At 34.6% G+C, this 21,123-nt stretch overlaps 1 protein-coding gene and 1 long non-coding RNA gene across 4 annotated transcripts in view; one reads left to right on the forward strand and one right to left on the reverse strand.

Annotated features, from left to right (window-relative positions):
* AUH (AU RNA binding methylglutaconyl-CoA hydratase) overlaps positions 1-19,189 on the forward strand; it is a 113,175-nt gene extending 93,986 nt beyond the window's left edge. For all 3 annotated transcript variants that reach the window (XM_077172230.1, XM_054652035.2, XM_077172228.1), the window contains 4 exons: positions 13,738-13,925; positions 15,211-15,261; positions 17,034-17,081; positions 17,998-19,189. In XM_077172230.1, coding sequence (XP_077028345.1) covers positions 13,738-13,925; positions 15,211-15,261; positions 17,034-17,081; positions 17,998-18,075 — 365 coding nt within the window. In that variant the 3' untranslated portion in view covers positions 18,076-19,189. The remainder of the gene's footprint in view (positions 1-13,737; positions 13,926-15,210; positions 15,262-17,033; positions 17,082-17,997) is intronic.
* LOC143692279 (uncharacterized) overlaps positions 1-21,123 on the reverse strand; it is an 80,976-nt gene that overhangs the window by 794 nt on the left and 59,059 nt on the right. The gene's annotated exons all lie outside the window — the stretch shown is intronic.

A 21,123-nucleotide genomic window follows, 5' to 3' on the forward strand; every position in this document is an offset into this window, starting at 1 on the left:
TAGTCTAGCAATATGAACTGATTGCTGGACTCTTTATAATACTTATAAAGGGAAGAACTTTTTAAAAACTTGAGAGACTATGCCCAAATAAAAATAGCATTTTGTATTGGGAAATTTTATATTATAATAATAAAGATGATGTTACAAGCACTGCCTGAAATAGAAATATAAATGCATCATATTGCTAAGGTTCTTTATATTAACTGTTAACTTTTAAATGGATTTTAACATTTTTAGCATTTTAGAAAAATGAGATCTGTAATAATCTGCTTACACTATTGTTTCATACAAAGGAAATTAATATGGGTGTGAAATGAAAACTGCACAATAGTAGAAAGCTCAAGATTGTTGGACAATGCAATAAGAAATGAAAAATATAGCACCTTAATTCAAAGAGCTCACAAAATTCCATATTTATTTTTGAGACCTGAATTTATCTTAGGAAGATTAGTTTGCACTTAAAGTAGCTAAATTAAATGAACTATCGATGTTATCTCTTTAACCAGAGGAGTGTGAGTAGTCTGGATAACTTGATATGTATGCACGGAAACTGAAAACAAGGAAGACTATTAAGTATAATCCCAACAATAATAGTAGGTACCATGGTATTGTGCAAAAGATACTATCATTTCCTGAAATTGAGGAGATGGGTGAAATACAGTCAGAACTCCCTTTGGTATTCTCTTCACACAGAAGCCTAGAAATATTTTATTAAATATTAATAACAACATAAAAGACCTTTGGTCTTATTTTCATTTTAATTAGGCAGGATATATATGCCATTCACTTTGAAGCCAAATGCTATTCCTTTGTATTAACCTGCGGGGGGTACTAGAAAATTGAACCAAGTAGCATTTAGCTGTTTCTCCTCCTGCCAGAGATAATTAACATTACTCTTTTGCAGACTCTCTTACTGTTACCTGATCCCCATATACAGGTTTCATATTCACTTCCAGAGTTTGAGCAGTAGGGTGTGAAATGCTGCCTCAGCCCATTTCTTACAAATCGGCAGAACTCAGAAAAGGTATTAACCTTCAACTTTAACCTGCTAAACTTACAAGGGAAACCTAATCTCATAATTAAATCAGATTGATGAGACAAAATTGACAGTAATTCCAGGAGGAAAACAAAGCTGTGTATAATGCACTGAAACCTTTTTTTTTGTGGTGAATGATAAAGACAACTGAAGAGCCTAAGAATGATAGCTGGTATGGCAGAACAAAGTAGGAAAATTTTTGACACATTAAGCTAAGACAGGAATTAGTAAGACACAAATGAAATAAAAGGGTAAGAAATTAATTGTATGAAGTCTGCAGGTTTCTAGACTTTTGCTAGACTTTTGGCTAGCTGTTTATGCAACCTTTCTATCTCATACACAGATTTTCCATGCCACATCCAAAGCCTGAGAATTATCTTAAATGGGGCCTTGGAGCTGCTGAGGTAGCAGCCATTGATCCTGGGCCCTTCAGTGGGAGAACCTTGAAGAGCTGCCAGGCTTCTTGGCCAACTTTCTCCTTTAGCTAATGGCCTTGGGCATTCACTTCAGCCAGAGCTTGGTGTACTGCAGTCAACTGTCCAGGTAGCCTAGTACTTCTTTCTTCTTAAACCTAACATATTTATCTTGGTCAGTCCCCTGCAGAGCTATAATCTTGCCAATACTTGTGTGGGACTGGACCATCATCTTGGCTAAGCTTCCTCAGAGTGAAGAGTCTGGTGAACTTAAATGAGTTACACACTTTAACTGATGGGAAGCAGAGCTGCTTTTACAGAAAACGCACCTCTGTTCTGCTCTAAGAAAAGTATGCCTGAATACTCCACTTACTGATAAATTCACATTTTCTAATGGTAGTCAGTGAAACTGTAACAAGTTCAGCTGTCACTACAGTGCCTTTTGACTGAAATTATCTCCTTTGTGCATAAGCATTATGAAACATGATACATTTTTTCACTGACCCCCTCCTTCATAAAGTAGATCTTTCTCCTTTGATTGTCTAATACTCAATATTTTGTATGTTTTGTTTTCTGCTTATGTAAAATTAATGTCATTCCCTCTTTCCTTTACACTTTTTAGCCTAGGCCTGGGAAAACAATTCATTTCTCCATATAAAAAGTACATGAAGGCGATGTAGGAATAACAGGATAACAGGAATGTTATGGAAATAGATTTCAGTAGTATCTATGAGGAAACTGTGTTGTGGTGATGATAAGTAGTTTTCTTTTTCCAAAACTTCTGTATAGTGAAGAAGTATAAACAGCTTTGTTTTGTTAACAAGGTGAAAATCCAGCAAACAGCTTCCTTCATCCCCTAATTGTCCTGACTTTTTAGACACAATTTTAAGTGGGCAACAAAAATACTAATCTCTACTTTTTCTAAATAAACTCACATTAGTCCATTTGTGATACACTGAGGTATTCTCCTGAATAGTTTGTAAATTTTAACAGGTGTAATCAGATTTGTAAGCTTGAAACTTCCACATCTTCTGTAACATATCATATTAGATTCCACCCCTCAGCTTTTAGAAAAGCCAATTTAGCCTTTACCCAGTGATTACCGGACTTGGATTAGTCATGATCACAGAGGCTGTGAAACAGATTCTGATGTGTCTCACTTCCCTTGTTCACAGATATTTCAGTTTGTTAGAGCAAACTGAAAATATTAAACCTATTTTATACTTCTAGAGCAGTTGGTTTGAATTCAAAAATTTAGCCTTCAAGCAAAAGAAATCCATGTCTTTGCATGTAGGGGGCTGTAAGAGTATGAGCTGTTACTGAGGGGGAGGAAACGGAGAGGAAAAAAGGTTTTGTCAGTGTATACAAGTTTTAGCAGTATTTTGTGTCAATTAATACCTGAAAATAGCAATCCTCCCAACTATTCATTTATGAATATTACAAGTGGACATTTTCTATGTTTAAGAACCATTACTACTAAAGAGTTTTGAGGCATAGAAGATAGAAAATATTAGCCTAAACTTTTGGTTTTGCTACATTATAAAGTACTTAAGGGTTTTGAGGAACAGAAGATCAAAAGTTATCATCTTTTGTTTCTACTAAAAAGGATAAACAAGACCAAAACCTCATGATTAAGCTTAAAAGATAATCAAATTTACTTGTTTCAGAGGTACAGTGGGATACTCATACAAAATACAGTTATGTGTCCTTTATCCTGTAACAGATAAAATGCAATTGTTCAAAAATATTTGAATTATATTGTATACTTGCCATCATGGCATTATAGGACACTGAAGGGTACTTGGAAAACACAACTGAGCATCTCCTGATAGCCGTCTTCTGATCGCTCAGCTAGGAAATGTAAAGATATATGAAACATCTGACATCTCTGATACTGGAGCACAGCTCGGTAGTTTGTTTTGGCCCCATTTTCAGCTGCCACGGGGTTGACAACTGTGAAGTAAGTCACATCAATGTGTCAGGCCAACATAAGACAGAGCACTAAATTTGGTCTACTTATGGTCAATGTTAAATCTGAAGGAAATTAAAAATACATCTTTTATATCAGTATGAATTGTGTAGCTCTGTTTTAATTGAGTAGTTTACTTATTTGGAGATCTGTCATTACTGAATAAGCGTACAGAATCTAATTATTTCCATTCATTTATGACTGTATTATATGAGAAAGAAAAATAGTTTCCAAACTCCTAATGAATTCACTCTTATGTCTGGCATTTTTCTTCAGCCTACAGAAAATTCAACAAATGAAATGGCAATTGTGTAGTCTGCCTCAGAAGAACAGCTGCACAAGTTAGTTCACCACAAAACAAGCTGAACAAAATGATTTATGGAGTAATGTTTCCTTAATTATTTCACAGAACCTTTCTGGCTCTGGAGATTTGTTTGAGCCAACTATTGCAAATCTCTGAATTCCAGAAATAGTAGATTCCTGTCTTCCTTTTCACCTCCATTTTTCATCATGAAAACAAAAGCTGTTACAATCCTTTGTAACTTCATGCTAATAACTCTATATTAATATTATTTATATTTTAATAAGAGATTTAGATCTGGGAAGACAGTGTTAATCAGATGACTGAGTTAATCTAAGTTTTCTCTTGAGTAATTCTAAGCTAATTCTTGCTCTTGCAGTTTTGTGAAACTGTAAAGAAAACTGGAACGGAGTGCAATGTACTTGACATAGTTTTAAGAATGGTGCATATTTTGACATTATTTTGCATCTGAGCATCAAGAAATATGAATAACTACATTGAAACTTGATTTATCTAAATAAAAAGGATGAAGAAAGTTAGTTTAATTTTGATTTTTTAGTTCAATATGCTAATATGAAAAATTCCTGATAGAAGGAGCTCTGTAGTTTATTATGGATAGATTGAAATTCTCCTCTTATCTTGAGCCTTATGTAGTCCTCATAGCATCTTGGCTTCCTTGACTGTGCAAAATGATGAAATATATTTATTGGCCAGAGGAAATTTGGATGGTCCTAAGATTTTTTTTCTGGACATTTCTAGAAAACAACTAAGCTAAAGGAAGCCCTTATTTGCTCAGTTTCTAGGAAGTAGAGTGACGATCTTGCACAAAAAGGAGACATTTAGAAGCTCTGTACAGGGTCACTGAAAATTTTTCTTCCAGTTAGAGTCATCTGTTCTAACTCCCTACAATTTCAGGCTTACTCCCTACCCTCAATTTCCCAGTGTTTTTACTTTAAAAATGTCTTTCTCCCCATACCCTGCCTTCCTTTCTGTGTGCCTTGAGCATCAGCTGTATATAGTTTATATTTGCAGAAAACATTTCTTCATTCTTGAGGGGGAAGTAGTTGTTTCTTTCCCATTCAGCATGTTTGCAAGAAAACACCATTGCTCTCATATTTAGGGACCCAAGCCAGAGTGTTGTAGGGGATCATGACTGTGTTTATTCAAAGGAGGGTGAGACTGTGGGATTCAAACCTAGCAGCCTGCGCTCACAGCTGCACCTAGCCCTCTGTTCTGTTATGAACCAATAAGGTTGTACTTATTACTAGGACTGGGGAATTATCCATGCAAAACAGTTAAAATTGCTTCTCTTGAAGGATACTCCACACATTCAGTGTGACTACCATGTATGATCACTGTTGCATTAATGGTCTCATTTTTATTAGTTATATTTTATTTTTGTCTGTCCAAATAACCAAGGTTTCCTTTCACACAAGTCTCACTGGTATGAATTAGTATGTGGCCTAAGTACAAGCAACAGGTTAGAAGGGAGGGATAAATTCACTTTAATAAGTTTTTTCCAGGTGTACATAGGACTATTAACATTTGGAGGGTTCAGTTTAATACCTGAACTTAATTATCAACCAAAAACAAGTTTTAAAACTGTAATGTTTGTTTTGTTTCAGAATTTTTTTTACGTTTTTTTTTTTTTTTCTTCACCAAAAATGTTGGTTTAGAATCTTAAAAACACCTAAAGAAATAAAGATGTATGACAAGGAAATAGATGAGAGAGACTGACAGAACAAAGTAGACTGTCTCAAAATCATGTTTATGTTTTGTAACATAAAAAGGCATAAGGGCCATGCTAACACATTGCAAGCTTATCTTACTTTTGGTATTTCACCAGATAGCTCCCCAGAACACCTACAGCACTCTGTGTGACCTTCAATTACATGTGCATGGTAAGACACAACCCTGTTTGTCTAGGATTAAAAATGGAGGTGTGATAAGTGCTTTCAATTTTTGAGCTGTTTCAGTGGTCTACTTCCAAGAATAATAAATGTTACAACTGAATCTGGATAGGGAAGAAGGCTGGCAGTAACTAGAGTGAAACACATCACAGGCTTAAAATGAAACAAAAGTAGTCAGTCTTTTTAAAAATACCATTTTATCTAAGAAAAAAAAAGAGACTGAGGCCAAGAAGGTGATGTAGGTTCATGCTTGCTCATCAAATTTCTGGCTGTGCAGGCTAATGGACTCTTACAATGCTTGTCATTTAACCTTTTTTTTCCTTAAAGATTCCATTATTCTCTTCAGATTTCAAGTGAAAAGTTTCCTTTATTTAAAGATTGTTTTTTTAAATTTTAGTTTCTTGCTCAAATGCCATGTGTTCTCTGAAGGAGTTAGGCAGTAATAGAACTTTTGATGTCTCCAGGCTCCAGTAAAATGTTTCTAACCTGCTGAGGATTTGGGAGAGCTCAAGCACTGAATCTTTAGTCAAGCCAGATGGGTTGCTGCCAGAGAAGGGGCAGAGGATCTGCATGTAGGAATGCCCTGATAGAAACTAGGAGCCAGCAGGTGGGCTGTAGCCACAAGTAGAAGCACAAAGTGTTCAGCGGTGGGCTCTGCTCACTTCAGAATAGTCCTGCCTGAAGAGCAGGATGAAGCCAGCTAGTCAGAAATGAGTGGTGTTCCCTATCTTGTTGAGGCTTATTGGTTTTTATACAAACTATTCTTAATGACTTATATTAATTAAAATATATTTGTAAGTTTTTTAATAAGTGCAGTGAAGGGCCCCACAGATGCAGGGCAGCTATTCTAGTTCTTGCTGTTGATACAGGTTCATTTCTTCATTACCTCATGCCTACATAGCCCCTAATGTCTATCTTCCTGGAATTTGGATGTAGGATGTAAGAAAAACAAAATTAGTGTCTAATTTCTTGATCCTTAAAACTGTAAAGATCCATTAATTCCAACTCACGTGTGCTTGATTAGGTGACAGAAGAATATAATTAGCACTAGTTTCTTCATCTGTGGGGGAAAGACTTGCCATTGTATACAATACATGTTGCATTGCATGCTAAAAACAGTGACTTCTGTCCTGTATTGCTATGTCACAGCAGCAGGCAAGAGGAACATAAAAGGTATTTTCTTAATGTATTTTATTCCTGTAGTGTTGTAACCATCTGTCAGATGACTACTGGGAATAATTGCTTATTTAGTCTCTTTGTTGATTTCCTCTCACATATTGATTTCTGGGTTTTTTTTCCAAGAATTAAAAAATATGAAGAAGGTGATGGAAGAGCTGAAGTTAAGGAAAAATGTTTGAGGAGTCCCAGACAATAAAGTGTTAAAATACCAGTTTGTGCTTATTGGAGTAGGTCCACCGTTGCACAGGAACTGGCTTTAAACTGAAATGTTGATACTAATGTATTTCATGTTCCAATTTATGGAACATTTTCCTTTTTCCATTGCATATTGCTATATTAATGCATGCCAGTATTGAAAGATTTGGCCAGGTTTTTTGTAGAATCTGTGTTTTCAAAAATCCCCCCAAATTGTTGTAGATGTTATGTTATAGCCTAAGTACTAGGTAAGCTGCAGTGTAGCTGTAGTGTATGCATCTTCTGCTGGGAGTACATTTTACTTACGATGAAAACTGTGCTTGGCATGTACAACTTAATTTGGCATATATTTATCAGTAGAGAGAGTGCTCTGCCTTCTTGGGATTTGGTAGCTGAACCAGGTGAGATTGTGTCCTCCTGCTGTTGCATTGACTTTGCCATTTTCCCTGAGCTTCCATCGTATTAACTACCAATTCTCCTTTCTTTAGTGCTGCTCAAGTCACAGAATTTCAGGGATGAATAATTTCAGACATCAATTCTTAAAAACCCATTACTCTGGAAGAGTTGAAAGCAGATTAATTTGATAGTAGTCAGGATGGGAGAAAGAATAGAGTTAAGGAATAGGAATTGGTTGAGGGGTTTAGCAGATTTCTTTGCTATGTGGAAGAATAAAATGGTAGATTTCTGTAAGAAGAGCACTCAAGTGAGGAAAACATTCAAGTCACTTGCTTTTAAGCAGTGAAGACTACAGATTTATTAGTCTGTTTTTTGCTTTGCTTATTGTTTGTTCATTTCAGTTCCGTCCATTGAAAACTATAGTAATTGATCCAATTTCAGACTGTGATCTCATTAAAAATATAAGTAAAATAGGATACTACCATGGTAATTAATTTTTCTCTTTCACTTGCCGTAGGTAGTGATAAAAAGTTTTTCTCTTGTCTGTTTCTTTCTTGTCTTGATTTTCATATTAAATGAAGTTTAGCTGTCATAGTCGATTGAAAAGTATAAGAATATGGACTAGAAAAAATATTTGTTTAAAATTCAAGTTAAATAGAAGTTCTTACTTAATATTACACATGAATCCTACATGATTTGTGAAGTATGATCATACAGTGCAGCACTGATCTAAACCTCCTACCTGTTGTTACAGCTGAGTAATGACTTCATAAATCTGTGGGTGTAATTTTGAAACTGGAAAATGCCTTCTCATGGGCCATTAATATCTATCTGCAGCAAGAAGACTTATGTCTTAATGTGTATCTACTTCTGAATTTTGTTTAAGGTGACTGATTGCATCATCAAATAAAATACCAAGCTCCTATATGGAGTAACAGGAAGGCACATGGTCTTACTGAGTATCTCTGTGTGCTCATGCTTGTTGCACTTGTGTACACTTAAGTAGACATTAATAAGTAGATGAACAGTCTTTGGCATTTCTGGTTTGTTTTGGGTTTTTTTTCCCTCAAATAATTTCAGTTTAAAAACAAATAATATTGTCAGCGTGTGCATTAGCTTTGCCTGGAGTTGCAAGTCCTGGGTGTCTATGGGGAATAACAGATCTGTGCTTCTCAAACAGTGTTTTGTCTGACAGTGGAGTTGTTTGTACCATGTTTGTGAGTGAAATGTGAAGTGAGCTCCTTACGCCAGGTACAGAATCCCTTTTGAAGTGGAGTCCATTTTATAAACTTTGGGTTCCAGATGCATTTCTTTGGTTCCATCCATTTCACATATGCAGCCATCTGCTAGGAAACCATCTTCTATTTTCTCAATCTACAAGACAATTACTTATTTTGAAAATAAATTAGTTTTTCTAATTTACATGACCATTTCATCTTTCAGTACAAAAGCTGTAATTATTTAACTGCTAGTGATTTCTTAAAGTGTATTTACACTTCCTCTCATGCATCTTAAGCATTCATACATCTTCAAGCCAAGTACTGCATTCTTCTGATTTAAGCTGTCGTCTTCAAGCCACCCACACATGGCGGTTTGGTGTAGGTATTTTTCAGATCAGTTTTTAAATAAACCAATCCACAGATGCAGATGAATAGAATGGATTGTGAAAGTTAAGGACTGACTTGCAAATTAAGTGGGCTGTTTTGGAGATGGGGTTTGCCACAGCCAGACTGGCATATACAGCAAGTTGTCCTGCCTCTTGGACCTCGACTAGGGAGATTATGTCTGGCATGCCTGTGGAGCTTTCTTTGGCTTTACTGACAAGCCAGACTTGTGTGAGCCCTTTGGGCAACCTACTATGAAATTTTGCTAAAAAAACTTATTTCCTCAGTCACTACAGGCCCTGGAGCAATGTCTTGCCTCAGATCTCCAGTCTTTTTCCAAATAACTTTAGCAGCGGTGTATAAGAGTGGCCTTACCTACCGCCTGCTCTTTGTCATCTCAGTGCTTTTCTTTCTCTTACAGAAATAGTGTTTTGTTTCTTTTCTTCTCCATCACGTTTTCACCCTGTCATCTTTTTGCATCTTTATGGATGTCTTTCCCAGTCTAAGCTGGTTTTGGTTGTTAGTTGGTTCTCTGGTTTGTGCTGGAGAAGGGTTCTTGATGTTTTCTTCTGAGACAAAATTGGGAATGCCTGAGCCCATAAAGATTTATACCTGGATTTAAATTAACTAAAACATACACAACTTCTCAGGATCAGGACCTAATCTTGGAAATAGTCTGTTGGAAAATTGGTGTTGAATGTTATTTGGGTACAGTGTTTAGAATTTAGCATGTTTTGTATTTTGAAAACTTCTTAACTCAGCAACAGATGGCAGGTACTTTTAAAGTGGAAGCTATGTTTGTTACATATTTTTTTTCTTACAGACTTTTAAAATAGGACATAACATGACTGAAAAGTGTTATATAAAATAATAACTTTATCCATATTAGGGTTTTTTTGTGGATTTACATTGTTGAGGATTAACTATTATAAATAGTAGTTTTCTGCTTCCATATTTTTATGAGCTTCCATGGAAGACTAAAAAATCTACTTAGAATTTTCTGCAAAAAAAGTCACAAGGATACATTTTACTTCTAATTAGAAGGTTTGTGGATGACTGGTTTTGGTTTCACCACTCATTATTACCACTGATTATTAATAAAATATAAGATGTGCACTCTTTAAAAGAAGAAAGCTAGAAACCTGTCAGTTTAATTCATTTGCTGTGACTCAAACAAAGGATAGGATAAAGATAGGATGGCATGGGATGGGATGGGATAGGAGAGGAGAGGAGAGGATAGGATAGGATAGGATAGGATAGGATAGGATAGGATAGGATAGGATAGGATAGGAAGACTAGTTTTTACTGATTTAGTAAACATGATTATTACTGAATTAAATTTTGGAATTTTTTTTTGTCAGAACACAATTTTTTCCAATATGTTTTGACAGTGCCGTCAGCTATGAGAAACTACTGACTGTAGATATTCTCTGCCAGAATGATGAATCTATTTCCAGTAAGCTGGTTGCTTCATCTTGTTGGATATACTCTTGGGCATTTATCACGTAATTCCCTTAATTCAAACCAGTTGTGTAAATATTTTGTAAATGATGAATTACTCACAGTAAATAAATATTCATACAAAATCAACTATTTGTTAAATTTTTTAAAATACCATTTAATAGTTTTTGTACCAGAAATTAGCAGTCTTTTGTTTACTGTGTCTTTTCCCAGTAAACAAACTTTAAATATGTAATAATGTATCTAAAAATGCTAGTTGCAATTATTACAACATTGACTGTATACCATTTCAGGTAAGAACACATTTACTTTGCAACTGCATGTTAAATACTTTTATCAGCACAGTGAGTAATACCAGATCACTAGTCCTTGAAATAACATGTCATTAAATTTGTGAAGATGAAACAACTTCTCCCATCAAATTCTGCACTACATTTAGATGAAATGCCTTGGTTAAGTAACGTCTTTGAAGACTGGGTGTTACTTCCTTTAGCTCTGATTATAGTTGGCAGACACTATGTGTTCTTTGTGTATTACCAAAACAGAACATCTATCTGTGGCATACTCCATCTTTTCTTCATAAATAGATGCAGCTTCAGTGTGGTGGATGTATTATAGTGTGTTGTTTGCATTTGATTAATTTGGTCTTACAGCTTTTGTGTGTGCAAGTTTGTTACCCCTACTACTGAATATATATGATTGATGCAGTGAATTGTTGGTTCCTGTTCTGTAAATATTAATCAAAGAGTATGCTCCTCTGCTAAATGGCTTTTCAGTGTAGGAGGCAGCAAAACAACTATAGTCTGCTTTTTTTTTTCTCTTTAATCATTATTGTGTAAGACACTGGCAAGAACAGTTTTTTTAAATCTATAAACACTCTTTCATGCTTCAACATATCCATTGTTTGGTCAAAGTTATGAAATATTGTTGCTCAATGAAACTTTGTTTTCAGCATTTCCTGGTAAAGCAGTAATAGAAGAGATAAAACAGTAAAGGGGCAGATAATTAAGTAAAGAAAAATACTAGGAATACGTGCAAGAAAGCAGCAGAAGATGCAGAGTCAGTAAATACAGCCTCATATGGTTTCAGGTCTTATGATTTGGACAAATAATTTTCTTTAATCAAAAGCCAAACTGGATGCTTTTCTAGATTCCATGGCTGCCATGAAAGGAATAATTTGTGACTAAAATATTCTTAAGGAGAATAATTTAGACATTTGCTATGTTCCAATGTGTCCTTAAAATGTGTATAAGAATATATGTTGATTAGTGTGACAGCTTATTTGGGTGAGAAATTAAGACATTCAGTGTTTAAATAAAAAACCCAATAAATGTGTGGTGGGGATGGTGGTGGTGGAACAGCTCAGTATCAGAAACAGTGAGTTTCTTGGAAACACAGATCACATTTTTCTGGCATGTAGGTCTGGTATAAATTTGATAGATACAGCTTTAGTCATTCTCCATGAATGTCACCAGTGAGGCAAGCCAAGGCCGAAGGGAAGGCTTATGCTTCAGAGTTTGTAGTGTTTTTTGGGATCCAGTGTGGGATTACTTTCATGTATGTGCATCCCTTGCCCCTTTCTTAAAGATGTCCCTAAATTGTGCTGGTAGCAAAATTTTACCCCTAGCACTATCACGTAGCTTTAGAAATTAACAGAATTAGCAGAATTTATTGAATATCTGTTGCCCTTCACCATTAGGACTGACTTGCTAAAATCCTCTCAAGCACTGCAGGATCATAGAGAATATCACATTATTTGTATTTACTAATGCTTTTGTTCTACAAATTTTATTTTAATAGTTATAATAATTTTTTTCATTCCTCCAGTTTTTGACTGGAAAATGTAACTCAGTTTTTGTTATAGACCATCCTCTTCTACTATTCTAGAAAGACAGAAATCCTCCAAACTACAATTTTGTATTTTATAAGATGTTCAAAGGCAGATCTGATTTTATGGAAAAAAATACAGTAGTACTGAAGCTTATTGTTCAGAAAAATAGTAGTTGAAAGCTGAATTATTACATCACAAAAAATTTAGTTTGTTTCCAGTCAGTTTGTTTATCTCATAATGTATTGAAAGTATTTTCAGGAAACATCACTGAGAACTGAATGACTTGAATAAAATACTGGTGGTTTAGTCCACATTATGTAGTAGAAATTAAAATATTTTGTTAGTTGAACACACATTTGCACAGTGTTATATTGCCCAGCTTTGAACAACTCCTATAAATATTCCTCTTGCATATATACATATATTTACATTTAAATATATTAGCATGATCTTGCAGAAATAAGTTTTTGGAAAGAAATTTTTGCTTACAGATTGTTTTTGTAAATTGAGTATTTGTTTCAGATCCATGTCAAAATGGTAGACCTTGTGATTTTCAAAATCCTTTTTCCTGGATAAAGGCTGTTTCTGCTGTCTTAATTCATAAACATGTGCTTCAGTGATTTGAATCTACATCTTCCATTTTGATAATGGTTATTCCCACATTCTCACTGTTTGTTAGTTCTCAAAAGTTAATTGTTAGCCCAGCTAAGCAATCTTAATTTCTGGTTAATGTAGTTACTGCTTATTGACTTCCTGAAAGTGCTGATAAGTCAAAGAAGTTTTAAATGTGCTAAGAAATGCTAACTCTTATAAAGTTGGATGCTTTTCTCCGCTGATCTGCACCTGTCATTGTTCTTCCCTAGTTTTTGTAATCACACATCAAGTTTGTAACAATTATGCAGGAGTAAGAGATGAGGCAAAACCACGGCTTCTTAGAGACCTTGTCTAGTAATGCTTTTACTTTAGTTTACCTGTAAATATTGTCCCTAAGGTGCAAATTCTAGAATGGACTTATTAAGGTATATTTTCTTTTTAGGTATAGTTCTTTGAAAGTGGTGATTTATATAATAAAAATATGTAGTTTTCAAAAGAAACAGAGGGTTTGGATTTGTTAATTACTGTCAAGTAGTTTTTCTTCAGCTTTTGGCTGATACAAGTAAGGTAACTTGTCTGTAATAGAACAGAATCTCTAGTAATAGTACCTATTTTCAGTTATTTACATGTCTTTCTAAGAAACAGGACAATTGATTTCAATTTAGATGTAGTCTGAAAAACAGAAGAAGGTACTTAATATTGCCGTTGTACTAGTTGAATTTCTGTATGTCTATGTAGTTGTTTATGGAATTTAAAATGAAAATACTTGAGATGAGTAAGGCATCTACATTTGTGGTATAGATACATGGGAAACTAATAGTTGCATTTTGTCTTTTTACAAACCCTAGGGGGGACACAAAGATTACCTCGCACAATTGGAGTGTCATTGGCAAAAGAACTAATCTTCTCTGCACGCATTGTAGATGGTGAGGAAGCAAAATCGATAGGATTGATTAGCCATGTGGTAGAACAGAATGAAGCAGGGGATGCTGCATACAGAAGAGCATTAGCTCTGGCGAGAGAATTCTTACCTCAGGTATTACAAATTACTTTTATTTTGTTTTTTAATTTTTACCAAATAATAACACTGAAAAAGAAACAGCTTTATTAAAGAGAACTGTCACAGAATTATGTATCAAAAAGCTGTACTAATTATGTAACAAGTAATTCGAAGTTTTCTCTCTTGTATTGAATGGTGTTATATGGTAATTATTTCATAGTGAAGGAAAAAACCTCCATCACTCCTCATCTTGCCATGATCTGGTCTGTGTTTTCATTATATATTCTGGCTTTCAACTTTTAAACAAGAAAAAAAATATACAGGTTTAATTTTTAGTATAGCAGTTATTTTAATGGATTACTTTGTTGCTGTGGAGCTCCTCAGAAGAGAGGCAAAACGTCCCCAGTAGAAAATTTATAGAAGGCAGAAAAAGAAAATAATTAGTGGACGACTTTATTGGATCACAAGTGTAACAGCTAAAATTTTTCATTGAAAAGCAAAATGTTACAGCTTAGGTATGGCATTTATTGGTGGTTATTTGTGTCTTAAGCACCTTGATAGAAAGACAATTAAAATTTAAAATACAGTAAAAATTTTAACATACAGTGGTTCTGGAAAGTTGATTGATGGTTACAACTTTTTATCAGTACTGTCTCATAAGCATTTGGCTTTTCCCAAATCAACAGGCCTGAATATATAGAACCTGATGCTGATGGATATGCACAGGACTGAGATGATTCCCAAAGATGTCTTGCAGTTCTGCAGCACATTGGAGGCAAATGTGAGAATCCCTCTGCTTATTGGGGATCTCAGCTGCTCATGGAAGAGTGTCATCACTTGACCAGAGCAGGCTTTGCAATAGCATACTGTAGGTTTGAAGCTTGCATCAGTTAATTTTATTTCATGATTACTTATTTTCACATGTCTCCATTGTGCGGTAGTAGGGATATAGGACTGACCTTGCAAAGACCTATAATGATGTATCTTAAAGTGGCCATTCTGAGCCTTGTTTTGAAGGAAATTGATGAAGCTTGACAAATGTGGACACACTCAGCACCTTTGAAGCATAAACCAAACACAATAATTAGGGTCTTTTGTAAATAGTATACTTTTACTTTTTCTTAATATTCAAACTATCAGTTTAGAAGCAAGTGTCTACTATAGTGATAAAATCTAGGATATATGACTTATATATTGTAAATTTAACAATAGTCCAAAGTCTAGATGATCCTAATATAAGATTAGGATTATGTGCAGACTCTTTTGTTACAAATCTTGCAGGTTTTGATAACATGTAAATAAAATTTTTCTCTCATTTTAGGGACCAGTAGCAATGAGAGTTGCAAAACTGGCTATCAATCAGGGAATGGAGGTAAGGATCTGTACTTTCCATGAGAGTAGGCTGGAAGTCAGGTTGTCAACAGTTGTACTGAGGTGAAATTCTTTTTCTAGAATTGTTTTTATTTTTTCGTTGTGTAGTCTTTCAAAGTCTGTTTGGTCAAAACTTTCTAAAGAGTGAAATGTAATTTTTTAAATCTCAGGCTGATTTCTGTAAAAAGGCTTAGTTACCTCAAGAGTAGTGTAATCTGCTAATTATTAATAGTAGAAAGTAAACATAAACTACTGTGAACAAACTGTGTTTCAAATCTCAGGTGGGAAAAATGATCAAGTCATACTCTGTTAAGTCTGTCAAGCTCTCAGTGTTTAGTAACTAATAAAGTTAAAGGCTGAAGGGCATATTATTTTTTAAAAATAGTTTAATAGCAGTTAGTGTTAAAATTGTACCTGGAACCTGATTTCATGTTTGATTCTGATTACCACTCCATTGCCACACTATTGAACTACCTCTAAAGCTCATTTAAAATCCCATCTGGACATGTGTTTTACTTTAGTTTTACATATCCTAATGCTGAGTTCAGCAGGTCTGTTAATTTTTAAAGTTAGGCTCTGCACCAAAACACTTTGTAGCTCAACCTGTTACAAGGGAAAGAGGATCATACCATGTGCAGCATATGAGTCCAAGAAGATGAATTTGTCCTTTTTTCTTAAAAGTCACAAAAACAACCAGTGAGCTCAGCAAAGTGTAATACCAGTAAGTGGTGGCCTGAGAATCAAACTCAGATGCCATTGCACAGAGTATGTTCGTTTTCCACAGCAAGGAATGGTGGAATTTGAGATTGATTTCAATACCCAAGGTTCAAAATGCTACAAGCTAAGTTATCTGACTGCCAGATACAGTGGATTGAAAGGTCAAAATAAAGGTGTTTAGAGAATTAGGGATGATAGGGTTAGATGGACTCTGAATGATCATCTCTAGTTCAATCTTGAGGCCCAAGACAAGATCTACTATATCAAAACCAATCAAGCCAAATGGTTGTTCAAGCTGTTGTTACAAAACTACCATGGCACAGATTTCATGGCTTCATTTGATAACTTATACTCTAACTTATCTCCCCTTGAAAACTGATTGTGGTGCATAGCCCTAGTCCTTCTGGTGGTCACGGGGAGAGCTAGTGAATTCTGTTGCATGTGGTGCTTAAGACGGAGAAATCACGAGGCCAAAATTCAGCCTTTTCAACTGTTCAGGACATCTCACTAACAAACAAACTAAATGTATTAAAAATAGATGATGATGATGATGATGATGATGATGATGATGATGATGCAGGACAGCCATGGTCCTCTTTATTTTACTGTTTTAAATACTTTTGAACTTGATTTTCTGTTTATTTTGTGGTATGCTATCCTATTCTCATATGATATTTTGAAGGTACATTGTTTCAGAAAAAAAAAAAGTAATCATACAGTGCATCTTTTCCTCTGTAGTAAATGAAACTATTATAAATGTACAAGTAGCTAATGGTTTTTACCCAACCAGATGACTTGTAGTAAAGAGCAGACATTTTTTGAGTGTAGCGCATGCTAGTTGTATGGCTAAATCAGGAGTCTTTTACAGAAATACTAACCACTCTTACCACATGTCAGTGTAGCATTTAAAGTAGTAGTAGAACTTTGCACAAGTATTTTAGTATGTGGCATATAAAAACACAATATTTACGTTAGCTGTGAGTTGTAATTTAGATATTATGAATAATATATAATAAATAAAAATTCTTGTAAAAACTGTTGTATTCTTTTCCTCAGGTCGACTTAGTAACAGGTTTAGCAATTGAAGAAGCTTGTTATGCTCAGGTATGTAAATACGATTACATGAAGAAAACACAGAAAACAGGCTTTGTGATGCCTTTTATGAAACATGCAGAAATTTAACTGGATATTGCTTTGTGATTTCTTCTGCAAACTTCTGGGCATTTTATTTAAACTTCCATCTACTTGGTCTGATTTTGTAAGGAATTTAAGGGAGGAAGTGTAGTTCAGGACACATTAATACCAGTACTGTTAGGGTGAAGGTAGTGAAGCATACCAGCCATACACCTAGCCAGTCATATACTACCATGCCAGTCCAAGAACTGCCTTGCTTTTGCTTTGTTTTGGTTTAACATGGAAGAATACAAAGGACACTTCACTAACACATGTGCTAGTGGCATATGTGCTAACGAATAAAAATTTGAGACAAACCTCTTTGCCAGTGAAACATGGGAATGATGTGTTTGAGATTATATGTTCTTAGACTTTGAGACAAGATTTTTATGATGGAAATAGAAGCATCAGCATTATATGCTTATTTAAGATATGGTAATCAGATTATTAATCTTCTCCCCCCTCCCAAAAACCCAAAATTAACCCAACAATAAAACCTCCAAGAAACCCAAACCCCACTTTCCTCTCTTTCCCCCACCTCTCACCCCCAAAAGAAAAACAAAACCACAACAAACCTCAAATCCTACAGAATTTTTTTAACTCATCTGTTTGGAGAAAAGGTACTCCTTTCTCCATCCGAATTGTTCATCAGCCTTTTGTCATGCCCTTGAAGAGTCTGATACATTCCTATATCTGACTATATAGTTTTATTTTTTCTGTTGTATTATAGTTACTATAGTTTTTCTGATGCATCTTGGATGCATTGAAGAACTAGGATTTGTATGAAAATATTTTTCTTGGTATTGTTTTTGGTGTCAATAATGGATTGTTACTCTGCTCATTGCAGACTATCCCAACAAAAGATAGAATTGAAGGCCTTCTTGCATTTAAGGAGAAGAGACCTCCTCGCTACAAGGGAGAATAAAAGAATCTGATGCCTTTAAAATACAGGGGGATAAAAGTACTTCTATGAGGACCATTAAGGTGCACTTTGCATCTGCACCTGGAATATCACAATCACCAAAGTAACAGCAAATCATACAGATGTTACAACATTTTGAATGTGTCCATACTTGTACGAAGCCAAGATAGAAAAGTGTGTCACCTCATGCTCATTACAGTTTCTGATGGTTGATCTGTGTAATGACAAAGTCACAGGTTCATGCAGCATTTTTAAAATTTCACGTGTAGAAACATACCATTCCACAATTGAAAAAGCTCTGTAATTCTTTACATAGAAAAAATGTATCTGTGATGTTAAGCATAAATCTGCTATATCATTTTATCAAAACAAAAGCAACTACTGAACACCAAAAATAAGAAATTGTACCAAATATGCATTTAAATGATTCTGTATATCAGTAAAAATTATATTTGAGTATTCTATCAGAATATCTATATTATTAATAAAGCTAGGGGAAATGAAAAGGATTATAATTTAGAAAATGTTAAGCTTTGTTGATCTTACTTCCTCTATCATGAGCAAAATGAAAATCACTTTAGGACTTAATGGTGTCCTTTTGATAAAGTTGGTGCCATTATATTAATTTAATTGTATTAAATGAAGACATTTTTGAGGCCAGCCTTTAATTACACATTCTTGTATGTTAAACCTGTCTTTGTCTTGCATTTTTCCAACATATCATCTGATCAACACTGCAATGGAACTTTATTTCATTTGCCCCAGTTGTTTTAAATTTTTAATGATTGTGTTAAAGATGGTTGTGCGGGGATATGACCAATGTGCTGTAATAGAACCTAGAATTACCTTAATCTCCAGAATATTTCTTCTGCAAGTTTTATGAATGTATATTTATATACAACAGAGATAATGGTGAAAGGTTCTTTATTTTGTGTTGGCCTCAGAGTTCTTTTCATGCATTGCAAGAGAAATGCAGTAGGTTTCAAGGTAAGAAAACTTGTGATTCATACTGTGTATTTGCAGCGGATGCAGCATATATAGCAAATGTCTAGAAATAACCTTGTAGAAAGTATTTTTGTTAATTTGACTGGAAAATAAACATGGCTTAGCAGTCCAAGGCTGTCTTTTTATATGAAAACAAATTTATTCCTGCTGGGTTACCATTGGCTCATGAAACTTGTGCATGCTTTGCTGTTTCTGCAACATTAGCTATGGTCACTGTCCATATCTATGATGATAAAGCAGCTCATCAACATGAAATGACAAGAACTCATTTAAATTCATATTTAGACATATCATTACATGTAAATTGATTATAACTGGTAGAACTCACACTTTGTTGACTGGTAAACTTGCTGAGTCGATCATTTCTTGCACAATAATTTGCAAATAAAGTATTGGTACTTGTTTTGATAGTTATATAAAGCCTAGAGGGTTATTTTCTCATGTTTTTGAAATGCTAACATGTCATTTTCATTTTTACTGACTACAAAATAATTATGTTAATAGGAAAAAAAATATGAAGCATTTGCTGATGAGTTTCTGTTGCATAACTTTGATATACATTCTGCTTATTGAGCTGCCTCTGTTTCTACCAAGCACTGATTAAGTAGCTTCTGTGAATGTCTATTTAAAAACATCTAATAACTTTAAATACTGTGGCATATGACTGTTTAGATTCATGCCTTTAACTAGGAGTTTTGATCTCAGAAAATAATTTTACTGTCACAGTGGTCTCTGCATTGCTTTTCTCAAGAGAAGACAGTGCCATATCATAGCAATTTGAGTTCCTTCTTTGAAGTGAACAGTTTGAATATTATTACAAAGTGAGTATCAGTACAACAGTTTTTAAAGGTACTTTGGAATGATGTTGAAGTAGTTCTAGAGGAACAATATTTCAGCAAAAGATGTGTTAATCACTTACTATCTCATTTATTAAGTGACATGTTATGATGGGTGCAGTGCTCATAATTAATAGTAGTATTAGAACTCGGCTTCCATGAGAGGGTTATTTGTTACAAAAATGCTCATATAAAGACTGACTTTTCCTTATGAAAGGTGTAATCTGGCAAATCCTCCTTCAAGCACTTAGGCTCAACTCTTCCAGTTCCTGGTAAAGCCATGCTTTTCTCTATAATACCTCATGGATGAGTGAGCCCTGGTCTCCACTGGTGTTCTGAAAGGTTATCTCATGGTCCCTAGACATAAGCACCTTTTTCTCCTGCTTCTGCTGAGTTCAAGTGGATAGTGAGTTCTTCTGCACTTCACTGAGTTGGATATTGAAAAGTTATAACACAGGTAGGTCCATTACCCATTATTAGTTATCAGCTAATAACTTCTCAGCATTTGTAAGTCAATTTGCTGAATTGCCTAGAAATTCTGTTTCATGCAGAAATTGTGTGACTTTATATGACACATATAATTTTAGCCTTTAATGTAGTAAACTGTTTATTTTGAAGTAACTCACATTCTTAGTTGTTTTACTGAATTTCTAGATAAAGTTTTCATGATAGTCTGCATGCCTCTAGGCAGTTCAATGCTTTTAAGTAGATCACCTGTAATGAAAAAAAAAGGTGTGTTTTATTTATTCTAATAATATGTAATGATACAGTTAAGTGCTTTTGGAGATGTTTTCTATGGAACCTTTTTATGACATTTGCAGTCATTGGTGCCCAGTTATTGTTGAAATTCTGTCAGTCTATGTTAAATTATTCATAATCCTACATCAGTGTTCATGTCAATGCTTTTCTAGAACTTCTTTTAACCAGCTGCATTTAGAATAGTAAACATCAGGATTATTCTCAACTGCTTCATATTTTACTCAGTCATTGCTCTTTGATGCATTCAATCATAGTCATATTTGTTGAAGAGATCACCACAGGAAAGAGCAAACTATCATACTGCTTGGAATCTGGTTTTGGGAAACTTAGGGAGTAAAGTAAGGGGTTTTGGCAATAGTGTCACTTCACATACCAAACCCAGCTCATAGCAAAGTGAAAAGAGTAGTTGAAATCTTAATTTATCACTGCATAGTCTTTACTTATACCTTTT

Source organism: Agelaius phoeniceus, chromosome Z (genome assembly GCF_051311805.1).
Source record: "Agelaius phoeniceus isolate bAgePho1 chromosome Z, bAgePho1.hap1, whole genome shotgun sequence".
NCBI classification, from domain to species: domain Eukaryota; kingdom Metazoa; phylum Chordata; class Aves; order Passeriformes; family Icteridae; genus Agelaius; species Agelaius phoeniceus.